The following is a 24,998-nucleotide window of genomic DNA, read 5'->3' as shown; positions in this document are numbered from 1 at the left end:
ATGGTGCAGAATGTTCTAGCAGGTGGCGAAATTAGTTATTTTAGGCCCTGGTGTGGAAGGATTCGAAAGGAGGAGAAGGTAGGAAACAATAGCTAAGAACAGCAGGAGATAGGCGCCCAACATGACAAATTATAACCTTGTTAAGCAAGCAGAAAGCAACGCGTGTGCCGTGCGTGAGGGAGTGCATGGGAGAGGAGGGGATGAAAAGCGGCGGTTGAGGTGGTGCTTGAGTAGATGAAGTGGCTTCTCTCTGGTGGCCGTGGGTGGCGTGGGTGGAGGGGGTGCTTGGAGTAGATGAAGTGGCTTCTCTCTAGTTGCCGTGGGTGGAGGGGGTGCTTGGAGTAGATGAAGTGGCTTCTCTCTAGTTGCCGTGGGTGGCGTGGGTGGAGGGGGTGCTTGGAGTAGATGAAGTGGCTTCTCTCTAGTTGCCGTGGGTGGGGGGGGTGCTTGGAGTAGATGAAGTGGCTTCTCTCTGGTGGCCGTGGGTGGAGGGGGTGCTTGGAGTAGATGAAGTGGCTTCTCTCTGGTGGCTGTGGGTGGAGGGGGTGCTTGGAGTAGATGAAGTGGCTTCTCTCTGGTGGCTGTGGGTGGAGGGGGTGCTTGGAGTAGATGAAGTGGCTTCTCTCTGGTGGCCGTGGGTGGCGTGGGTGGAGGGGGTGCTTGGAGTAGATGAAGTGGCTTCTCTCTGGTGGCTGTGGGTGGAGGGGGTGCTTGGAGTAGATGAAGTGGCTTCTCCGGTGGCCCGGGGTGGCATGGGTGTAATGGATTAAACTGGAGTCTGGGGGCTGGTCCTGTGGCTGGTCCTGTGGCTCAGCCTGTCGTCTTAGAGTCTCTCTCACAGTGAGGATGGGGTCGGGGCCGCTGGCGAGCGAGGGCTCTCAGAGTGCTGACTTGACTCGGGGGGATGGAGAGGCTTCGAGGCAGCCAAGGACACAAACCAATGTGACTGATGGTGATGGTGATGGCAGCACAATAAAGAAGCGAGCATCTTCACTCCGCAGTGTGAGGACCCCCCGCCCCCACCCTGCCCCCCACCCCGGGTATTCAGCGGGACATCAAATGGCTCTCTGGGGCATGTGAGCTTTGCACTGATGATAAGCTCATTGTGCTCCGTGGTCAATTGGCCACTGATGGTGCGAAGGTGCCTAGAGGTTCTTAGCATCCTTCTGCATGGCAGATTCTCGTTGCACTGTCAGTCAATGGCTGAGCTGACCCTATGGAGAAGTCACTGGCTCACAACAGAGGTACTGTATTAAGCCAGCCTCAAACCACTGTCATTTATAATGCATGATGGCCCAGCTCCGAATCCTACTGCGGTTTTGACATTGAACGGGCTTAGTGTCCCGGAACTAATTCCGTTGCCAGTTGTAGGGTATTGTGCATTGTTTTGTAACTGGATTCGCCGGATCATGAGCACGTGAGAAATTTGTCTTGCCATGCTGCCAGATTATGCCTTTGACTCGACTCCACCACTGGTGCGGACCAATCAGCGTCCAAGGAAGGAGGAGGCGGTCCTAAGTGGTTGAAGTTAGTCGGTGATAGATGGCGATAGACAGATCATTCATCCAATCACCTGCCAAGTATTTTTAGAAAGTGTCTGCAGTGCCTTTTTCTAAACCGTTTCCAAGGACGAGATCCAACCATCTGGCAGCATCAGGTGCATTGTTTTAGGCACTAAGCCCAAGTGGCATATCTCTTTGATAATATGTGGCTTTTTCCTGTGATGTAAGAGGAGGAGCTTTTGGCCTCCCATCATCCAGACGTTCACTTATGTTGATGTTTGGAGAAACAGCTGGAATAGGAAATGTGTGCTATTATAGGCATGTTTAGCTTAGCTTTGATGTGCACCCAGGGGATAACTCATGTGAGGGGGCGGTAATCATTCCTAAGTGGTATTGTAAATATATGCTGCGATTAATAGGATTTAAGACTGCATCACACATCACAGATTCAATGTGTTTTTAATTAGTCTTCATCCTCTTCAGGTAATACCTGTGTCCAGTGCAAACACATGTAATGTCCCTGCTTATCATACTATAAGAGTGATTCTTCAAGGAAAAAGACGACTGTAGATTGACCCGTACGGCTGCTAGCAACAGACCACCCCCCAGAGGAGAGGGTGAGAGTGGCAGAGGTTTGTGAGAGTATTGAACTCTGCTATTGTAATACTGAACTCAACACACAAACAAACTCAGAGCCTATTAAATATGCATCTCATCCTGCTTCCGCTTCCAAAATAACCACCAAGTGGCTGCAGCCAACAGTTTTCAGTGCTCAGGGAGCAAAGCTGTGAGGGAGAAGCCATGCAGGAGTAAGGAACAGATTTAGCGGGCACTTTTAGTTTGCCATTATTGTATCTTTGTAAAGCCTGAACATACATCCCCTTTGTGCTGTATTCACACATTCAAAACCACAACATACAAGCTCTCTCCCAAGCTTGTGAAGTGCAATACTGTACCTATGAGACTGCGCTGCCTTGATTAGTCCCCTGTTCTAAATTGGCAAATTCCCTTGGAACATACAACAGGTTCAATTTTAGAGGGGAAAAAATTGTTCTTTCATTCAGCATCACTGCCAGTGCAATGAAGGTGCACATTTACATATCAAAGGGCGCAGCACCATGTCTGGAATTTCAAGTGTGTTCTGTTGTGATGTTGGAGAGCAGCAGCACTGACACGAGAGGAAGTCGCTCTGTCCTTACAAATTTCACTGTTGATACACTTCCTTGTTGTGTCCACACCGTCCATAAAAGGCGCATAACAATTCAAACCATAGTGAGGCACTTGAAATGTGTAATTTGCCCACATTTGCATTTGTGTATGCAACATGTTTAAGGGTAGTGTGTGTGTGTGTGTGTGTGTGTGTGTGTGTGTGTGTGTGTGTGTGTGTGTGTGTGTGTGTGTGTGTGTGTGTGTGTGTGTGTGTGTGTGTGTGTGTGTGTGTGTGTGGATATAGGTAATATCCACCTGTACGCCTTAGTGTTTAAGTAAAGTGGGCCGTGTTTGAGAAAGGTATAAATGATACATTCACTCAGACTGGCCATTTTGCCCATTTGGAAATGTCCCTTATGGCCATGGGGATCTGATTTGATTGTCTCCGAGTCAAGCGTTGACACATTAGCACGTCTTCTCATTAACTCAGAGTTTCTCATTACCCCTCCTGCCCCCATTTTCTTCCTATTTCCAAGTTTTTGCATGGCAGACATTAACAACAGATACCCCAGCCATACGTGGTCCATCACATGTGTCAGACACGTTCAAAAGGGCAGTGGAGCTCTTGACATCCCTTTTTGCACCTAAACCAGAACACCTAAGTTAATCTGTGGGATCTGCCTGACATTTAATCATACTGAATGTCGCTGCATTGTTACGTGCGGGCGTCAGAAAGGCTTCTCTCTCTTCTGTCTGCTAAGGAGCCCACCGTTGTTGTTGTTGTTGTTCTTTTTCTTCCAGGCATCTCTTTTCTTGGCCGCACACTAATAAGATCTTAATTCACACCGTGACACCAAACTTAATGGGGACATTTACAAGCAAAGGGCTCCTAACACCAACCTGGTAAAACTATCTGTGCACCAGACTACATGGATATGTCAAATGAACTAAGTAAAAGTGCAGTAATGAATGTAGTGATAAATTAGTACTACCTCACACCTGACACAGGTTTTGGGCCAGACCATTGGACCACAAACTATTACTAAAGCTGCGTTCACACCGACCTATTAAAGTTTTTCGCTGGCATCGAGTTTACATACAAAGTCAATGCAAATGAGCGATTGAGCGTATATTCGCCCGGGAGAAAAATCGCTGGGCGTCCGAGCGACAGAGACAGAGCGATAGGGAGAAAATACGCTCGTCGCCCCAGATGAAATATCCCAACTCGAGCGAAAATACGCTGGCATCAGTCGCTCGCTGTTCAACGCTGATTGGCTGCCGTGTGAGAGCGAGTCAAGGATCACACTTGCTTGGAACAAACCGCTGGTTTATTGTGTGGCAACAAACCGCATTGACAGGCTGACAGCTGACATGAAGTGAAGTCTGTACTACCGGTATGGAGCTCACATTAGGAGCATGCTGATAGGCTTACCTTGTAAACATCTACGGTGGCTCATAGTGGACAAACATCATGACATTGCGTAACGTTATAGCCCCCACATGTCCGTCAATTCGTGTGCCTGTTGATGAGCGATTTAAACAGAGCGACAGAGCGATTCCAAAGGGTTGAATCAAGCGACAGAGCGAAAAATAAATATCTCGGTGTGAACACAGCTTAAGACATATATTAACATATATCATTTGCACCAGCTAATCCAACTGTGGAAATATACTATTTTGACATGTCTGTATTATTTTTTATATACCGGTAATATGTATTCACAATAATTACATTTATAAATAAAAACATATTATCTCTTCATCTATTGCATCAAAATTCCAGTTTCCCCATTGAAACCAACACTGAACGTTGACAGCCCTTTTTCTTCAAGTTGCTTTGTAGCCTAGTCTGTTGTCAGTCTTGTCAGCCCTGTGCCTATTTAATTAATATATATAGTAACCTCTTCATTCTGCAAGGCGTTCAGTTTCCTGATTGAAGTCACTGACTCAAAAAAGAAAGAGAAACAAGTGAGAAGGGGTGGGGACAAGTTAAAATAAATCTACATTCTGCTTGATGCATGTCTCACCTAGAAATAAATTATGAAAAACACAATAAAGAAAAGCACCTCAAACAAACTAAAGTCGGGCTGTTGTTACGCTGCTGCGTCCGTGCTTTAAACCTTATAACCTAAGCTTGGAAAAAATGTATCTTATCAGACCATCACTTTCACTCTTTGCCAGCTGTTATATACAGTATCTATATACAGTATATCTATCTTATCTATTTATATATCTTGTCTATTTTATATATCTATCTTATCAGACCATCACTTTCACTCTTTCCTGGCTCTTATATATTTAGACATTATTTACCCACTGCCAATAGTCCACTGGATATCCATGACGGTGCCAGTCAGCCGCAGTTATTCGCAGATTTGTCAATATATTGCAAGAGCCTCTTGACATGAAAAGACCACTTCCCCCATCATGCTGCACAAGTCTCCATCTTTGGCTGGCCAATGACAGGAGGATTAGCCGGCGTTTGGACGGTGAGAGTTGGGCTTCTGTCCTAATTGCGGTGATGCAGCATGCTGAGATGGAGAGTGGCGTTTCACCTCGGCCCTGGTGAGACTCTGGCTAATGAGGCTCGTGTACGCCTCCTGCTGTCCAACTGCCTCTCCAGGCCCCACCCCCCCCCCCCCCCCCCCCCCTCCTCCCCGCACCGGCCCATTCATTTCAGCTATCTACCTATTCATTTGTTCTTTCTATAATATGATATTTGATTAAAAAAAAAAAAAAAATCTTACAGACTATGAAAGTGCAGATTGTAAGCTTTCAAATGATGTGTCACACATTGAAATCTGAGATTAGTTGAAGAAGAGAATGCTTATTTGAATGTTCGTACTCTTAAAAGCAATACTCAGAGAAAATCATCCTGAAAGTTGGTGACAAGCTTGGTTTCCCCTGTACACGCTTAGTTTGCTAACATGATCCTATAACGTTTGTTATATTGAGTGCATTCTTCAACATCTAAACGTTCACATACCTATGATGTATGTGACATACATCATAGGTTTACATACAGTCTGTACAGTAGCTGCTATTTTGTGTTCGCTTTCCTTGCTGGTGGAAGTCAGCAGGAAGTCTTTGGGTCTCATTTTAGTGCGCAGTGGGTGAACGACAGTCACAACAAACCCAGTCTCTGTATATATGCGACTGTAGCTTCTTCTCTCGCTGTTGTCTCTCTCTCCGTGAGAGAGATTGAAAGAGACAGGATGTATTTCCTGTTGAAGGATCTTATTGCCGTGCCCAGCCAGTTGCATCTGGTGCACTGTAATCAAACCAATCACGGCGGTTGATGGTCAATGATTGCTTTCAGATTGGCTCGGCTTCACATAGCTCTTCTTCTCTTTTTTTATTTATTTATTTATTTTTTACAGACACCTGCTCTGACGGCAGTGCTGTGAAACCATGGAGATGGAGGCGAGACAGGAGAGCATGAGTAGCATCTGCCATCACTGTGAAATCATGACTGCACACAGCCTCTGATGCTTTCAAGAGGTTGATTAGATGCCAATTTGTGTGCATTGGACATAGGCTGTATAAAAAGTAGCCACCCATTGCTTTCTGGACTTTCTGGAAGCATTGTGACCGTCACCACTTTGGTTTTCTTGGAGCCAGAAGTGACCATATTTGGACAAGAAGAGCGACCTGTCAATCACGCCCCAAAACATTGTCTGCTTTATCGTCTGTTTTACTCTAAATGGGACCATAATTTAATTGAACACCATACTGCACCGAAGAAGACTTTAATCTAGCGATTAAGACATAAACTCATTAGGAAAGTGTTTACTGATTTAATAAATCAAGTGAGAAGTCGGGTCATTTTTCCATACAATCAGACTTCTTTTTGCAGCCATAGTAAACCAGTCAGTTCTGTACAGTTGTTATGAACGGTGAAATTAGCTATAGACACCATTTCTATTTCTGATGTAAAGTCGGGCATTTCAACATGGGGGTGAATGGGGAATGACTCCCTTTTGGAGCCAGCCTCAAGTGGCCATTCGAGGAACAACAGACAGTCAAGGCTGCCGCTTGGTATTTGATATGTAGACTTAAGAAGAGTGTCAAGTCAAGTCAAGTCAGCTTTATTTATATAGCACATTTCCATACAGCGGCAGCTGGAACCAAAGTGCTTCACAGGTATAGGTAGGTACAAATAAGCAGATGAGTGCAAAGTACTAAATAAAATATGACACAATACAAGAAATAATGGCAATTTAAAATGAGGGAGAAGGACTAGAGGCAATAAGACAATAAGACAATAGAACAATAAAACAATAAAACAATAAAAGCAATAAACGGTAAAGCCAGGGACCTATTGAGGGCTAAGTGGGGGGAAAGGCCAGGGAGAACAGGTGGGTTTTTAGTTGTGATTTAAAAACCTCGAGTGTCTGGGCGGCTCTTACATGGAGGGGGAGGCTGTTCCAGAGCTTGGGAGCAGCAGCCGAGAAGGCTCTGTCCCCCCTAGTTTTCAGCCTGGTTCTGGGCACCACCAGCAGGGACTGGTCTGCTGATCTAAGGGATCTGGAAGGGGTGTGGCGGTGCAGCAGCTCAGAGATGTAAGGAGGGGCCGTTCCGTTTAGTGCTTTAAAAACGGTGAGAGCTAATTTAAAATCAATGCGGAAGCGCACAGGCAGCCAGTGTAGTGAGGACAGAACCGGGCTGATGTGCTCACGTTTTTTGGTGCCCGTGAGGAGGCGCGCAGCCGCGTTTTGGACCATCTGGAGGCGGCGGAGCAGGGAGTGGATATATTTGGCTTTTTTTCTATAGCCTTCACTCCACCTCTCCTCTCACATTCACTGTCTCTACAAATAAGCTCATTTTGCTCCATCATTACCGGCTGTTTGGACTCGCTGCTTTTGGAACAACATGGCAGGGCAGCCTAAGGCCTGGGGCAGGAAGATAGTATTGCTGCCATAGTGGTTACGTGTTAGTCAATTTGAAATTACACAGAAAGGAATGTCTCTCATGTGACTGCAGGCCAGCGGAGCGTGACCGACCGCGGGCTCGCTAAGTGTGGGCCGGTCACACATGAGAGGGCAGGAGACAGGCAGAGGCACGTACGTGGGTGTCACTGCTGTCGGATGTTTACACCTCGGCTAACAGACGTGGTGGTTGCCGATTCCTCCCCTCGCCTTTGACTAATTGACCCTGAGGCGAGATGTCAGAGGCAGAGGAGGTAGAACATATGAACCCCTGAGCTGTTGTTTGGAGAGCTCTTGTAAGGGCGCAGAGTTCTATTGAACCCGAAAAAGTGCAGCTTGACTTTCGCACACCGAGGGGGTGAAACGTTAACTCGGCCTGGAAGTATTGCGTGTCTTTCAGGAATAATGTGCGACTCTCCTATTGGCTTGCCCTTTGGACTGTCATTTAAACCAGTGGTTCTCAAAGTGGGGTCTGGCGACCCCCAGCGGTCCTTGAGTGGGTGCCAGGGGTCCCAGCAAAAAGGGCATTCGTTTATTTTCACTATAATTCCATCCATAAGTAACACATTTGGTCATGGGTTTCACATACCTTCTGTTATAAAACATGTAAAAGCAAAAGTCTTATCAGATGGGGGACCCTGGGACAAAATCTTATCAAATGGGTGTCCGTGGTCTAATTTGTGTCAGTTTAGGGGTCCTTGACATGAAAAAGTTTGAGAACCACTGATTAAATAAATAAATAAATAAATACAATTACACCATCAACCAATTACACGATCAACCCCTATGATACCATATTTTAGGCTTTGTTTGAAGCAGTTTATTCAAACTGTGGAGCATTTACTACTTTAGTTTGGTTTGTTTGGGCAAGTGATGATAAGGTCATTTGAACTCAGATAGCAGCTATAAACTGTAAACTGCAAAAAACTGCATCTGACCTCTTCCAAGCAAACTATGGTGTGGTTGGTAATCCGAGCCAACCACAGGAACTACAGCATCCCAAAACACAGGGCTGTGTGGGATATCGAGACGGATAGAGCGACATCTGATAGCCAGTGGTTACTCGAGCTGGGAAAGTCTACAGTAGCACATTCCTAGCCTAGCCCACAGTCAAATCAGGATTTGTATTCTAGTCTCCTACAGAAATCTGACTTGTGAATTGAAGTCTAGCATAACAAAATGAACTCAGGGAAACCCACAGTCTGGACTGATGCATTCAGCTATTTCATCCTGTGTTCTGAACTGTTACATGAGCACCAGAGAGGGAATCAGATTTGTTCTGACTCCAAGTGCTGCAAAAATCTCTAACCTGGCAGGATGACAACTTACCAAAACTCTGTGAGTCCGTGTGTGTTTGAAGCCCTACAGAAATACAAAAAAGCAAACTTTCCAAACTCCAAACTTTTTCCAAACTCTATAGCTGCAGTCTCATCCTTAATTGTATTGTTTTCTCCTCCGTAGCCCCTGGACTATGAAACCAAGAAGGCGTACACCTTTAAGGTAGACGCCTCCAACGCTCACCTGGATTCACGATTCCAAAGCTTCGGGGCCTTTAAAGACACGGCAACAGTGAAGATTAACGTTTTGGATGTGGATGAGCCCCCGGTGTTCAATAAGCCCTCCTACGTGATGGATGTGTACGAGGATACGCCCGCGGGCACCATCATCGGCGCGGTGACAGCTCAGGATCTCGACGCCAGCAGCAGTCCAGTCCGGTAAAGTTTCTTTCTGTCTCTCTTCTGTCTAAAACAATATAGATATAGATCAAGGCTCTGTCTTTGGTAATGGCACATATTGATCTCCACTGCTCAGATTTATAGATCTATGTCTGACTGAACTCATGATTTATAATCAAGGCAAGTCGTTTTCTCTCTCTGTCTCTGTCTCTGTCTCTGTCTCTCTCTCTCTCTCTCTCTCTCTCTCTCTCTCTCTTCAGCCCACTCACCAGAATAAAATGTCAGCATTGTATGTTTCTTGAATCCACGTAAATGTAAAATATAAAAATTTCTGAAGCAAAATACATTGCTTGTTTCTAGATACCTGAATATTAACATTATACATGTCATAGAGTTGAAGTACTTCTCTCGTGCCTAAAGCGCCCCACACGTGATCGGCGGTAACAGCTGTGTGTCCGCTGTGTCGTTGTTTCCTATGGGGAGAGCACTGCCTCCAGCTATGCAGCAACGCTACACTTGGCATCGCGCACGGCTCGGATTTGCCACCGTGCGCTGCGCTCAAAGTTCAAATAGTTTAAACTTTGACCTACTTACCGCTGACATTACTCCGCTCGACCACATGGTGAGAGAAGAGAAGATCACTTATCATGTGAGGGCAGCTTTAGGGTGTATGGGTGGGATTGGCGAACCTGTAGCGTCTCCATCTTGCAAGCGAGAGAGCGCCAGTTTGACTCCCGAGCGAGGCACGTTGTGTTTTTACTTTCAATTTGAACCTTAACCTTAACCAAGATGCTTTGTTGCCTAAACCTAACCAAGCTGTTTTATTTGCGTTTAATGTAGGAAAGGCAGAAAGTTTTTCAAATTAACCAGCATTTTGTTTCAAATTTATGTTGAGATTGTAGTTTTTAGAAACATAATTTTGCCAATGTTTTGTTTCAAATTTACGTTTATGTTGTATCCCTGGTTTTCAGACATGTAAAATGCCAACATTCTGGCGATTGGGTTGCTCTTGCGCACGCACGCACGCACACACACACACACACACACACACACACACACACACACACACAATCACTAACCTGTGTCGTAGCAATTGAATAAAACCTGACTGGAGGACAACAATAGACTGTCACTTTCAAAGATGGAAGAAGTGCATTAGGCTACTTAAAAATGCATGAGAGCGCTTTTGTTTTTTAGTTGCTTTTTGCTCAGATTATTTGAAAGCTTTGCAAGTGCTGATTTTTCCAAGATGTACCACTCAACAGCACGAGTAAAAAGGCATGTTGTTGCATGGGCAGTATTTGTTTTTATTATGAATATTTTATTCCAGACGAAACAACAGTATGGAAGAGGCAGCGGTTTGTAAAACAAAAAGCATGTGCCCTCTATTGTGGATCTTCACTTTGTCTTCGGCACTTTAAATATTCATCAAATAGCACGGCTGACATTGTTCATTTGCGTGCCATCAGAGGGCAGACTTGCATTCTTCACTCCAAAACAATAGGCCCAGTGACCCGTCATGCATAGGGAATCATGCTTTTAGACTTTGAGTCAACAGATTGTGCTATTTGGCAGTATAGTGCTGAGTTATCTCTAACTGAAGAAACAAAAGAATGTCATGAATACTGCTTAGTTGACTGATTTGAAAGAGTTTCCGAAAGTTTGTGTGCGTTTTTTTAAAGATTGCCGTTTGCCCTCTGTCTGAAAATGGTAACGCATCTTAAGCCCCTGACACACAGGCGACGGTCGGCTGTGTCCTGTACCGTTAGCTCTAGTCTTTGTGGTGTGTTCTGCAGCATTAGCTCTAGTCTTTGTGGTGTGTTCTGCAGCATTAGCTCTAGTCTTTGTGGTGTGTTCTGCAGCATTAGCTCTAGTCTTTGTGGAGTGTCCTGCAGCATTGGCTCTAGTCTTTGTGGTGTGTGCTGCAGCGTTGGCTCTAGTCTTTGTGGTGTGTTCTGCAGCATTGGCTCTAGTCTTTGTGGTGTGTCCTGCAGCATTGGCTCTAGTCTTTGTGGAGTGTCCTGCAGCATTGGCTCTAGTCTTTGTGGAGTGTCCTGCAGCGTTGGCTCTAGTCTTTGTGGTGTGTTCTGCAGCGTTGGCTCTAGTCTTTGTGGAGTGTCCTGCAGCATTGGCTCTAGTCTTTGTGGAGTGTCCTGCAGCGTTGGCTCTAGTCTTTGTGGTGTGTCCTGCAGTGTTGGCTCTAGTCTTTGTGGAGTGTCCTGCAGCATTGGCTCTAGTCTTTGTGGAGTGTCCTGCAGCATTGGCTCTAGTCTTTGTGGTGTGTCCTGCAGCATTGGCTCTAGTCTTTGTGGAGTGTCCTGCAGCATTGGCTCTAGTCTTTGTGGAGTGTCCTGCAGCATTGGCTCTAGTCTTTGTGGTGTGTCCTGCACCGTTGGCTCTAGTCTTTGTGGAGTGTCCTGCAGCGTTGGCTCTAGTCTTTGTGGAGTGTCCTGCAGCATTGGCTCTAGTCTTTGTGGAGTGTCCCGCAGCATTGGCTCTAGTCTTTGTGGAGTGTCCCGCAGCATTGGCTCTAGTCTTTGTGGAGTGTCCTGCAGCATTGGCTCTAGTCTTTGTGGAGTGTCCTGCAGCATTGGCTCTAGTCTTTGTGGTGTGTCCTGCAGCATTGGCTTTAGTCTTTGTGGTGTGTCCTGCAGCGTTGGCTCTAGTCTTTGTGGAGTGTCCTGCAGCATTGGCTCTAGTCTTTGTGGAGTGTCCTGCAGCATTGGCTCTAGTCTTTGTGGAGTGTCCTGCAGCATTGGCTCTAGTCTTTGTGGAGTGTTCTGCAGCATTGGCTCTAGTCTTTGTGGTGTGTTCTGCAGCATTGGCTCTAGTCTTTGTGGTGTGTCCTGTACTGTTGGCTCTAGTCTTTGTGGTGTGTTCTGTACTGTTGGCTCTAGTCTTTGTGGTGTGTCCTGTACTGTTGGCTCTAGTCTTTGTGGTGTGTTCTGCAGCGTTGGCTCTAGTCTTTGTGGTGTGTTCTGCAGCATTGGCTCTAGTCTTTGTGGTGTGTCCTGTACTGTTGGCTCTAGTCTTTGTGGTGTGTTCTGTACTGTTGGCTCTAGTCTTTGTGGTGTGTTCTGTACTGTTGGCTCTAGTCTTTGTGGTGTGTTCTGCAGCGTTGGCTCTAGTCTTTGTGGTGTGTTCTGCAGCATTGGCTCTAGTCTTTGTGGTATCTCCTGCACCGTTGGCTCTAGTCTTTGTGGTATCTCCTGCACCGTTGGCTCTAGTCTTTGTGGTGTGTTCTGCAGCATTGGCTCTAGTCTTTGTGGTATCTCCTGCACCGTTGGCTCTAGTCTTTGTGGTGTGTTGTGCAGCGTTGGCTCTAGTCTTTGTGGTATCTCCTGCACCATTGGCTCTAGTCTGCCTTGTCGCCAGCTTTTTTGGCTGATTCTACAATGTGGAATCTAATTTTTCAACTTCATCTCATCTGATAATTACAATACACGAATATCACATCGACATGACATTCGAGAAAGTCCCTTGAGCCTGTCAGGGCATTATAACACCCATTTAGTGCGGTTTCTCCTTATTGTTCACCTCCGCCTCTTCCTTTCTTCTTCCACAAGCAAAAGAAGGGCTGACGACACCATCAGACATTATTGATTTAAAGTGATAATATGGAAGATTTTCATGTAAATAAATGTCTGTAAAGTCACTATATAGTTAACACAATGGTGATTGAGCCCATCGCCCATTGATGAAAGCCCTTGTATCTCTCTGTATTGCAACATTTGAACTTGTGTCTGTGGCGACACTTTCCCCGGCCCCCAAACTAAAAAAACAGAAGATATCACAAAGCGACGCACAGTTCTTGACATGTTTCTCATCACCCAGCAGAGACAGCCCACAGCGATGGAGAAAGGCGGGTTGAGAGTGCGATATAAAAGTTTAAAAGGCGATGCTGCTGCTGCTACCCCCTGCTGCTTTCCTGGGTAACAAAAACATGTGTACTAGTGGGACTTTTGATGGAAAAAAGGTATAAGCTTTCTTTTCACGTCCATGTGGAACACCTTACCAAGAAGCTGAGAAGAAAAATGGCTTTCTGTACAGGAATAAGTCTTGCTTTTCATTCTATACTAGAAAGTCCATTGCACAGTCGTTGATGATGTCAGTTTTTGATTACGGCGATGTTGTGTATATGCATGCCTCACCCACCATCTTGAAGCCACTTGATGCGGTTTATCATAGCCCTCTGTGTTTTATAACAGGGGATGGATTCCTTACACACCGCTGTATATTGTATGAAAAGGTGGGCTGGCCCTTTCTGACGGCAACACTGTCTTATTCATTTACAAAGCTCTGACTGGCAAGCTTCCTCTGTATCCGTCCTCGCTTCTCAGCTTCAACAATGCAATTTGTCGAACACGCTCACAGTCACACATCAGACTGTCTATTCCGCGTGTGAGGACTGAACAGGGAAAGACTGCCCCTGATAAATGGAATAGGCTCCAGGACACTCTAAAATTGGAGCAATTGGTCTCTTTAGAGTCGTTTAGAGTGTCCCTAGAGCACACATGGGCAAAATGCGGCCCCAGGGCCGGACCCCGCCCCTGGACCATCTCCATCCGGCCCCCAACGTCCTCAAAAGAAAAGAAAACAACTCCCCAAAACCTCAATAAAAGGCAAAATGATTTTAATAGATCTCATCTGCTACAGCCATTGGATTTGTATCACTATTATATCGGGGGATTAAGAGAATAAATGACCAATCACAGCAGAAGAGAGGGTTAAAAATAGGGAGACTCCTGCAAAAATCAGGAGCATTGGCTTGGCAGGTATGATGTCCAATCTGTGGCCCTTCGCTTACTTATAATTAACTCAGTATGGCCCTCTGAAAAAAATGTTTGCCCACCCTTGCCTAGAGGGTACCTAGTTGCACGGGGACTGCTCGTGTTTTACTTGATGTGCTTTTATCATCTGTTTTGATTGTTTGTCTGTATCTTGTCTGTAATTTTGTTACTTTTCTAAATGTTTTGCTGGTGCCCTTGAAAATGAGAGCTTGCTCTCAAAGGGCACCCCTATATATATATATATATATATATATATATATATACCGTATATACCGTATATATATATCAGTGGCGGCTGGTAAATACTGTATATTTATTTCGAGATTTTGGTCAATTATTTGTGCTGTTATGGTTATTATTAGCCTAGTTACTCACTTCTACACTAGCTTAGATTGTGTTATTTATGGATGGCATGGAATTATAGTGAAAATAGATTATCCCCCCTTTTTGCTGGGGACCCCACTTTTAAAACCACTGGCGTAGGCTACAACTGTTGCGAGAAGGTTTCAGGATTTATCTCTATGCATTAGGCTGTGATTACTATTTATATACATCTATTTATTCACATAGATTCATGATATATTATGGTATACAGCCTACCTGTGACATCAATGTTTTGATTAATCTGCGCCAGTACCGAAAATGTAGCCTATTACTGCATGACTGATCCTATGATGTCATTGTAATCACACTCAGGTGTGCTTTCACAAGACAGGTGTTGTCCATTCAATCAGCCCACCTGTCTTTATAATGGCTGTCTTGCACTGTGTTTGTATGAGACTTGACAAAGTCTAGGCCGAAACTGTTGTCAAATAGCGTTAAATTACACTTTATTGCATCTTTACCCCCCCTTCCCTACATGCTAGGTTGACATGCTTCGTCCCAATCGATTCCTTATTTCTTCTACTTTCATATGGTATAAAGATTACCACTCACGCTTTAAAAACGAGCTCGCAGTCAGCGATGGATTTACGGGCCAAATTCAGTTTAAAAATGTGGGAATTTAAGGTTGCGGTAAATGACAGGAAAAATGACAGCATGAAACATAAATACGAAAAAAATAGCGCTGCTCGGTGAACCATTTCCACGCCAAATTTAATAGAAGGCCCGGATAACTTGAAATTAATTGACTTACTTGCATATCCATGCAGTCTGTAGTGTCACCGCATGCTGCCGAGACGTTGCAAATATCCCAGTTTTTTACGTTAAATATTCCAGTATCTCGCCGTATCGCGGCCCGCAACTCGAAACTCGTTTTGGCTCGTAATCCAATGCAACGACTGTCTGGCTTGTGAACACTTACTGCTTGATAAAAAGTAAATAAAAATGAGGCGGAAATATAATATGCTGCTACTGTTGTCAGTGTGTAAATCATTCCTGTCAGGTCATGACAGCAAAGTGGATTTCACTTCCTAATAGTGAACTTGATTCAGCGTTGAGAGACTCATTCATCAGTGGACGATACAATGTCAATCTTAGCAATCTATCCAATCAACAACCAATTAGGTTGAATAAATTAATTGTTTGGTATTGATTGGTGAGGGCGGGTTAAGCTCCAGCTAAATCTAATTGCTTGAAAAACACATCATTTCACTGTTCCTTGTCAAATGCATGTGTTTTCAACCAATAATATTTTGCATGAGATAAATTACCATGGGAATCAAACGCCCTAGGGGAGGATTTTTTTCTCCTCTACACCCCGAGGGCATGACCAGGGCATGACAGACTGGCACAGACTCTGTCTGCATGCCGCTCCATCACTGCCCTTCACGGGTCACTGTTGTTGAAGCATTTTAAGAATAACATGATTTCTATTAAGAAAAAACACATTTGATTGATATTTTATTAAAAAAAAATATATTATTATATGAAATCCCACATCTCTTCTCGAAAATGGAGGAGGACCACCCTCCCTTGCCTCACTGGAAAAAAAAACTCTGATATATACAGTATATATATATATATATATATATATATATATATATGAAACCGTTTAAGTGGTGAGCAAGAATGGTGTGAAAATGGTAGTTAAACGCTGCATGCTTTGTTTCATGTATCTGGTTTGTATCAACCCTAGGTCTCACGTCAGGCGCAGGACGTTGACCATCAACTGTCTTTGCGGTTTGTTCAAATGCAACATTTTGGCCCCGACACACGCGATGTGAGGCGACACACAGTCGTTGCGGCTAGTGCTTTGCCGTTGCGTCTGTGTGTGTCCCAGCCTCTAAGACACCGGAATGGGATTTCATCTACAGCCACGTTAGTGGTGAACTTTGAAAGGCTCTACTGCAGTATCTGATCAAACTCCCAACATCTAAGAACAACAGCTTTTCTTTCTCAATGATATGTTACTCTAATGTTCACTGGTCTGGATTCACATAACTATAATTCAAAGGAGGAGATAACACTGTAATTAATTTTCATATCTACAGCATGCAATACTGAGTTGAGCTTAAGTAGACTCTTTAGATCTGTGATCTATTTCTCACAGCAGGTGATGTGCTCTTTTCTCTCAATAGATAACTTACAGATTGAAGCAATTATGATTTAAAAAAAGAGCAAACCCCGTTGCACATGACAGCAACAAATGTAGCCTATAACCAACCAGTGGAGGCATTGGTGTATCTTAGGCATTAGACATCTTATTCTGGTTTCTCACATGGCCAATTGTCCCTGAATGGCACACGACCAAGCCAGGGGTAACAGGGGGGCTTGAACCTGTGACCCTTGTGTTGGGAGTAGAGCTGGGTATTGGTTCAAATTTCAAGAATCGATTCGATTCCGGTTCACAAGGTTGCGAATCGATTAATCACGATTCGATTCGATTCCGATTCGATTAATTTCAATATCGATTTGATTAGTGATACCAAAACGTGTTTTTTGAGCTGTAACCTGAATTACATGACTGTCCAGTTAGGTAACACAGGGGTTCCCAACCTTTTTTGCGCCAAGTAGATACATGGGGAAAAAAAGTTCCAGACCGGTTGTCAATTTTAATATATTTACTCACCAGGTGGTGACAAAGCGTAAATGACAGCCTTTTCATCGGTCAATAAAGACACTTTTACAATTATGCACAGTGATTTTTTTTCAGCCTATCCACCTTATTTTTGAATGCCCCACTGTAAAAAATAATTGTGCGTACAAGTTCCGGTTTAACGTGACTCATTGTTGCAGCTTGCCATTTCCTAATGTATTCTACTTGATTTGAAAAGATGGCCACCTACACTCAGTCTCTTGTACCCTGGCTGAATTGAACATAACTTGGTCAATAAGTATGTAACATACAAAATAAAACAACCCGTAATATCTTAATTTTATGTAGAATGCAGAGGACATGTAACTGTTTAGTTAAACTTGCATTCCAGGAATATTGTGCTCTTAAGATGACGTTAGTGGCTCGAGTCCGTTTCGTCCTGAAACCCACATAGGTTGCGCCAGGCGTAACCTATGTGCGATTCGAAATAACGCATCCGAGATAGAAAACGTTATGAATATAGCCACGTTATAAACAACAAACTAACACTGGTGATCCGTATGGAAACAGTGTTACTCGAAATGGTTAATATTAGCCACAGCAGGCGATTACCCATGAATGCACTGCGCTCTTAAAGGGATATTTATCGACGAGATGTCTGCCAAGCTGGACCTGATTAGTGATTTGCTCCGTTCGCCCAGACGGGTGTCAAGCTGTCAGCAACAAGGCTGGGAGGATCACACCGGAAGAAGCACCCATCGTGCAGATCAGGCAAAAATGGCCGCCAAAAATAAGGTGGATATAATTTCTAAAAGTAGATATTAATGATCAAACATTTCCATTTATGTAGCCTACAGTATTTGTTTTTGTTTCAACTACAAACATAAATAAACGTCAACTTGAAACTATGTTTCACCTACCACACACAGCATAATATTTTAGCCTATGTTTATTTAAAATATATATATATATTTAATAAAAAAAAACGATCTCTGGACATATGAATCGATATCAAAGGATTAAAATAAAAAGCGATTAAAAATCGGAGAATCGATTTTTTGAACCCAGCCCTAGTTGGGAGGCAGGGAATCTACTGCTGCACTACCCAGACGCCCAGGGCTATTTTGAAAGAACGATTGATAGTCGCACTTTGGCTCTTGCCAGGCTTGAACTTGTGACATTTGGATTACCAGGTGGTCTCTTTTATCTGCTGGGTCTCACCGACATGAACTCACAATTCAGCAGTAGCCCACCTGAAAAATCTGGGTTTTGCCCTGAGGAAAAATTGCAAGCCATCAACCCTTTGAACCATGGTAGTTTGTGACTGTAATATATTCATCAAAGAGACTCCACACTAAAATATTTTGACAAGATCGTGTTCACTTCAAGGCTACACACACAATAGGGTTAAAGAAAGAACTTGGATAAATGAAAATTGATAGGAAAAAGTTCACAGAGCCATGGTATTTCTTCTGCAGACGCTTTGTTATCCTTCTCATTACAATAAAACACTAGGGGGGTCTGAGAATACGTTGGGTTTCTGTCCCTTAATGACTGACTCAAGTCCAGTTTCAGGCGCTGCAGTGCAGAAAACAAGCATGGTAAATATTCATGAGAAATTGCCTTTTTAAGATCAAATAGCTTGCCATGAGAAAGCAGCTTGTTGGCATGTGAGCAGGGAGGCGATCCTCTGTACTCCAGGCTCAAGCTCATGAGACACAAAGCATATGCCCTGCCGAAGTGTCCATGAGCAAGACGAGCCTGAACTCTGACCTCCCAATTGTGGAATTCCTCGCCTGATGATGTCAACATCAGTATCTTATTTCAAGCCATGTCTTACTTTAATGTAAAGGCATTTTCTTACATGTAGTGTGGCTGTTATTACTATTTTTTTTATTACGATGTAATTCTTTTATTTTCTCTTTTATCATTGTTTTGATCTCATACTTATTTTTTTACTCAATTTTAGTCCTACCTTTGGTGATTTTATCTTGTTTTGTAAAGCATTTTGTAACCTTGTTTTTAAAAGTTCTATGGGGTGCCCAGGTAGTGCAGCGGTAGATTCCCTGCCTATCAACACGAGGGTTGCAGGTTCGTGGCCTGTGTTGCCTCCGTCTTGGTCAGCTGTCCATACCCTGACCCGTGTGTCCATCCGTGCGCGTGCGTGCGTGTTTCACCGGAGCCGCGGCGCCTTCTGTCTCCACTCTTACTTCCTTGCAGAGCAATCTGTCCAAAATGCGGATCCAGGAAGCGGGCTTGCACTACATTTTAATGCATAAAATATGGCTGATAATATGGTCCATTCTGCTGTAAATCGACAGCGCTCCTTAATCCAGAACCTTACTTCCCAAAAGTTCATTTTTGCCAAAAGTTCCTTTTGCAATGTAAAAAACTGGTCCATTGGTGTAAATGGAGATGTCACGACTCTTCATGGTTCTGCTTCCTTGTACGAACTGGGGGGAGGGGCCTAGGCTAAATCCCATTCACAGACATTTTGTGCTCACATCTCGTGCTCACATCCCGTGCTCACATCTCGTGCTGACATCTCGTACTAGTAACACACATAATCACTTATAGAAGCAACTCCGCCGCTTAACAATTGGCCATGTCTGCCTGTGGGAAACGGGATTAAAGGTATGTGTCCTGGTCACTGCATAGCCTACTCTCGTCGGTCAGGGTGCCTGTTCGTGGGGGAGGGGAACTGGGGCGGAATAGCGTGATCCTCCCTCTACGTCCTAGCGGTGAAACTCCTCGCTGTCGGGTGAAAAGAAGCGGCTGGTGACTGCATGTCCCGTTATCGGAGGAAGCATGTGCTTGTCTACAACCCTCCCCAGATGGGCAGAGGGGATGAGCAATGACTGGGACAGCAGGGGGAGAGCTGGCCAAGTATAATTGGGTAGAAATAAAAAAGAAGGAGAAAAGACCAGTACTATCAAATGTGACATCAATCATGACATCATCAGTGATTTGTGACGCAAATCGTGACATCATCAGTGATGTCATAAATCCTTATATCACCGATAATGTCACTGTTTAATCACTGATAAGTCGCAATCTATGCATGTATGACATCATCTGTGATTTTATGACATCACTGATTATGTCACAATAGCTCTGTGCATAACCAGAGATGAACTTATGAAACCTGCCAACATGTCTGGAGACGATCCACAAGATCAGACCATCAGTGCCTTGGTGGTCACAAAATATAAGATGGGGGCAGAGATTGCAAATCATGCCATGAAGACGGTAGTGGAGGCAGCTACAGCAGGAGTAGCTGTGCTCAGCCTCTGTCAGAAGGGAGATGCCTTCATCATGACAGAAACTGGGAAAGTCTTCAAGAAGGATAAAGACATGAAGAAAGGTATTGCCTTTCCGACTAGTGTGTCTGTTAACAACTGTGTATCCCACCACTCCCCTCTGAAGAGTGACCCTGATGTCGTACTAAAGAATGGAGACCTTGTCAAAATTGATCTGGGTGTGCATGTTGACGGCTTCATCTCAAACGTGGCTCACAGCTTTGTTGTTGGAGTGACCAAGGAAGCCCCGTTGACGGGGCGGAAGGCAGATGTTCTCAAAGCAGCTCACCTCTGTGCTGAGGCTGCTCTGCGTCTTGTCAAGCCAGGAAACCAGAACACACAGGTCACAGAAGCCTGGAACAAGATTGCCAAGTCATTCAAGTGCTCCCCCATAGAGGGCATGCTGTCCCATCAGCTAAAACAACATGTGATTGATGGGGAGAAAACTATCCTCCAGAATCCAACGGACCAGCAGAGAAAGGAACATGAGAAGGCTGAGTTTCAGGTGCATGAGGTGTATGCAGTGGATGTGCTGATCAGCACTGGAGAAGGAAAGGCAAAGGATGGAGGACAGAGGACCACCATTTACAAACGAGACCCCAACAAGGCGTACGGCTTGAAGATGAAGACATCTCGGATGTTCTTCAGTGAGGTGGGGAGACGCTTTGATGTCATGCCTTTCACTCTGAGAGCATTTGAGGATGAGGGCAAGGCCAGGCTGGGTGTGGTGGAGTGTGCCAAACATGAGCTGCTGCAGCCCTTCAATGTGCTGCATGAGAAGGAGGGTGAGTTTGTGGCCCAGTTCAAGTTCACTGTGGTGCTCATGGCTAATGGACCACTACGAATCACAAACAGCCTGTTTGAGCCAGAACTCTACAAGTGTGAGCACGAAGTGGAGGACCCAGAGCTGAAGGCTTTGCTTCAAAGTTCAGCCAGCCGCAAGACACAGAAGAAAAAGAAAAAGAAGGCCTCAAAGACCGTTGAGACTGCAACAGCACAGCCAATGGAGACTGAAGTGGCAGAGTAGATCCTTCCCTCTCAGCCTGTTGTCTCTAAGAAATACTGAAGGACACCTGAAGACCCAAAGAACAGACCTCTGTTGCAGCTGTCTTGAGGCGCTTGCAGGCTTAGCCGTTGTGAATACCTCCAAATCTAACTGATGTCAGACTGGGACGTTGCTGCTCCTAAATTCTAACTGTCAACCCTCACACTTGTCCCTCTAAAATCTCTCTGTCCTTGAGACGGGTATGCCCTGAATAGTAAGCACAATTCCATTCCAAGAGGGGATATTTTGGGCAAGGGCATTCTAGGTTTTCCCAAATGAACCCCCGTAAGGTAAATAAACAGGAGTGTCTATTCGTACCACCCGGGTGTCAATAGTCCTGCCGCGCGGGCTGATGCTATTCGTACCCCCTATTTACAAGGACACCACCACTTTTCTCTCCAAGAGAAAAGAGATGAGCAGATACGCAACTACGTGTGCAGAGAGAGAGAAGCCACGTTCGGAATCGTTCACTCACTATTCCCATAATAGTCTTTATCATAGTGAACTATATGGGGAATGATCAAAATTAGTTTTGGACACTACACAGAATTTTTTTCCTGAAGATCATTGCGTCACCAGATGCGCCGGGTATTCATGTGACGCAAGCAATCCACGCCCACTATCACATAAACAACTGAGCTCGTGAGCAGATTGAGATGTCCTCAGGTAGTATTGATGTTGCATGTTTTGACTGCTAAATCCTAAATAAATCGTTGAAATGCTAATTACGTGCATGTGTGGTTTTGTCAACTATGGTGCTGTCTAATAGCTTTGCTGGTCAACTAGCTCACAAGCTTGTTAGCTCGTGAGCTAACGACTTTCTTCTTCTTCGGTAAAGACAACCACATTGCATTGTGGTATACCGGCGAAAATGTAGGCTACATTCGCTGTTCACTAGAAATCGCTGTGCATTGTGGGTAGCCTATTTTATAGTGGACTAAATAGTGAATCAAATTAACAGTTGAGAATTCGGACACTAGGGAAAAAATGGCGACACAGTAAATAGTCACTATTTCTGTCATAGGGACCGATTCCTAACAGGGCTAGAGACTCCCTCTGTCTCTTTCTCTCTCCCTCCCTCCCAAGGGAAAGATAAAGAAAGAGAGAGAGAGGAAGAGAGTGCGCATTCTAACAGATTTGGCATGGTGACCTGCATGCATGGACTATGAAGCATAGTGATGTCAAGATATAATAGTCTGTTACATTATCATACATGATATAAAATAATGTATATAACGTTACCTGTTTCATCATTGTTGGAATCATGACACTGGACAATGCGACTTTGGGAAGTGAACGTTATATGTCTCAAGTGCACATTGAAACCACCAATTTCATGTTAGAGCGCTATCACGCCGGCGTTCTGGGTTCAAATCCCGCATGCATTTTTAATGTAGCAAAAATTGTTAAATCTGGACATATCATAGGCTATACAGTATGTAATGCTGCTAAATGCACACTGCACATATTTTAGCAGAATATCTGAATATACCCGTTGTGGGAGCGGCATATTTTGACGTTGTGGGGAGGGACAGGATTGACGTTGCTGGGATTTCCGTTTCAGACATACAGTATAATTAGACCCTGACTCAACATATATTGGTGAAAATGTTTGCTGGGATATTCTACAAAAATAATGTTTCTGGATCAATTTCCTTGACACAATGGAGCCAAGGCGACTCAATGAGGTGTCATGTTTATCTTGCTTTTTGTAACTTTCTTGAGATTGTTCTGGATTAAATTTGTCCCTATGTGTCCTATACCTGTTTTCTGGCCTTACCGTAGTCCTGGATAAAATAAAATAATGTAAAATAATGTATATCTATCTATCTATCTATCTATCTATCTATCTATCTATCTATCTATCTATCTACCTATCTTTAATAGGGAGCAAGTGGGCAGTTTGTCTGTCAGCTGTCTGTGTGTGTGTACAGTATATACAGTATATATATATATGACCCGAGTGACCAACAAGCTAGAGTGGTTGTGAATGACACACACTATGTTGAGGTAATCTAGAAGTTTCAACAAGGTACTGTATCAATCCAATGCTCAACGACTGTATCACAAACTACGAAGAGAAAAATGCACCCCTGGTTTCAGTGCCAACAGTTCTGATATTACATTGTACATTGTAGTTTCTACAGTGGCTTTCCACCAAAATCATAATAAATACTTTCCCTTTTGTTTTACGAAAATAATTATTCAGCATGATGTACGAAAGTAACCAAATCACTCAGTGACATCATCAGGATTTGTGATGCAAATTGTGACATCATCAGTGATGTCATAAATCCCACAACATGTTGCACCCATTGCGCATCGTCTCCAGATTCTCCACCCTAGCGTAACGTGCGAGATTGCTAGTATATAATAAAAGTTGACTGATTCTGGTCTGGTCTGGTATTGTGAAACAGCGGTTTCTCAGTTGAAAAATGATTGGTCCAATGAGCGCTGGGGGGGGGGGGGCTAATGATTAGCCAATCAGCGCAACGGGTGGGACTTAGGCCATTGTCACGCCGTTGTCAGGCTGTGCACCAGAATAAAGGTGACCGCTATAGTCGCTGCTATCGAGGCTGTTGACATAGACGGCAGGTCTTCTCAATATCGCCCGACATCGTACTTTGTTTTTACTGGGTTCCGCCTCTGAACCGGTGTTATCATACACCTCAGTGTCCACTTCAAATGACGTTGGATTCAGGGGGATGCGTTGGTCTCTAGTGATTGATTAGGGAAAATTGTATCCCCCCCCAACGGAAATGGGTTAGAGTGGAGGCAATATGTCATACTGAAGATGGAAATGGAGTGTAACGAGTTGACAATTCAGTCTGATATCATATCAGGCAAGATAATTCTCCTCTGGGAGCTCAAGACAGTATCGCACAATTATTAATGAGGAATTGGCTTTTAAGACCAAGTAGCATGGCATGAGAAGTCAGTAAAAGTGGTTTGCCGGTTGGTTTAGGTCCGGTTTGCGTCACATACTTTACATTCAGAGTGAGTGGCTTAAGACCAGAGATGCATTTCACAGATAGGGAGGACATTGCACCATCTGTTCATTCACCAAACCAACATCTCACGCCTTTCATGGGCTGAGAGATTGATACAGTTTCAATAGTGTCTCAAATTCATTTATGTTCCCTGGCAAAACGTTAAGTCAGCATAGCCCAAGTAGATGTGCCCCCATTACCAGATTGGAATTTATAAGCGTGCCTCAGCATATTTTCTGGAAATGACCATTCAGAATGAATAATGAAGGCTACGCCAACATTACATTACACCTAACTCACATATGCGTGCCCACAGGGAGAATCACTATGGTTTAATCCTCTGGTTTATGTTGGAAATGGCCGCCATTAAACAAACATTCTCTTTTTAGGTATTCCATCGACTGGAAGAGTGACTTGGACAGCTACTTTGACATTGATCCGGTCGAGGGAACGATTTCCACCAACGAACCGCTTGACAGAGAGAGCATCGCCCAGCACAATATCTCCATCGTAGCGACCAAACTTAGTAAGTATGACAACAAGATCGATTGTGATTCATGCAGGTGCCGTTGTCCTTCCTCCGAACGTAATCTGTGTGAAGGATTTAACACACTTTTATTCAAGTCAATACTCAATCCCATT

At 44.3% G+C, this 24,998-nt stretch overlaps 1 protein-coding gene and 1 pseudogene across 2 annotated transcripts in view; both read left to right on the top strand.

Moving 5' to 3' along the window:
• LOC310790424 (cadherin-12-like) overlaps positions 1 to 24,998 on the top strand; it is a gene marked incomplete at both ends in the record, with an annotated part of 138,763 nt that overhangs the window by 87,646 nt on the left and 26,119 nt on the right. The window contains 2 exons of the mRNA XM_083652111.1: positions 9,041 to 9,294; positions 24,746 to 24,882. Of these exons, the coding sequence (XP_083508237.1) occupies positions 9,041 to 9,294; positions 24,746 to 24,882 (391 nt within the window). The remainder of the gene's footprint in view (positions 1 to 9,040; positions 9,295 to 24,745; positions 24,883 to 24,998) is intronic.
• LOC310790433 (proliferation-associated protein 2G4 pseudogene) lies at positions 20,176 to 21,348 on the top strand (annotated as a pseudogene). The gene has a single exon. The product of its transcript is annotated as a proliferation-associated protein 2G4 pseudogene (transcript).

Source organism: Poromitra crassiceps (assembly GCF_964638095.1).
Source record: "Poromitra crassiceps genome assembly, chromosome: 2".
NCBI lineage: Eukaryota > Metazoa > Chordata > Actinopteri > Beryciformes > Melamphaidae > Poromitra > Poromitra crassiceps.
This window is presented reverse-complemented; position numbering and strand designations above follow the sequence as displayed.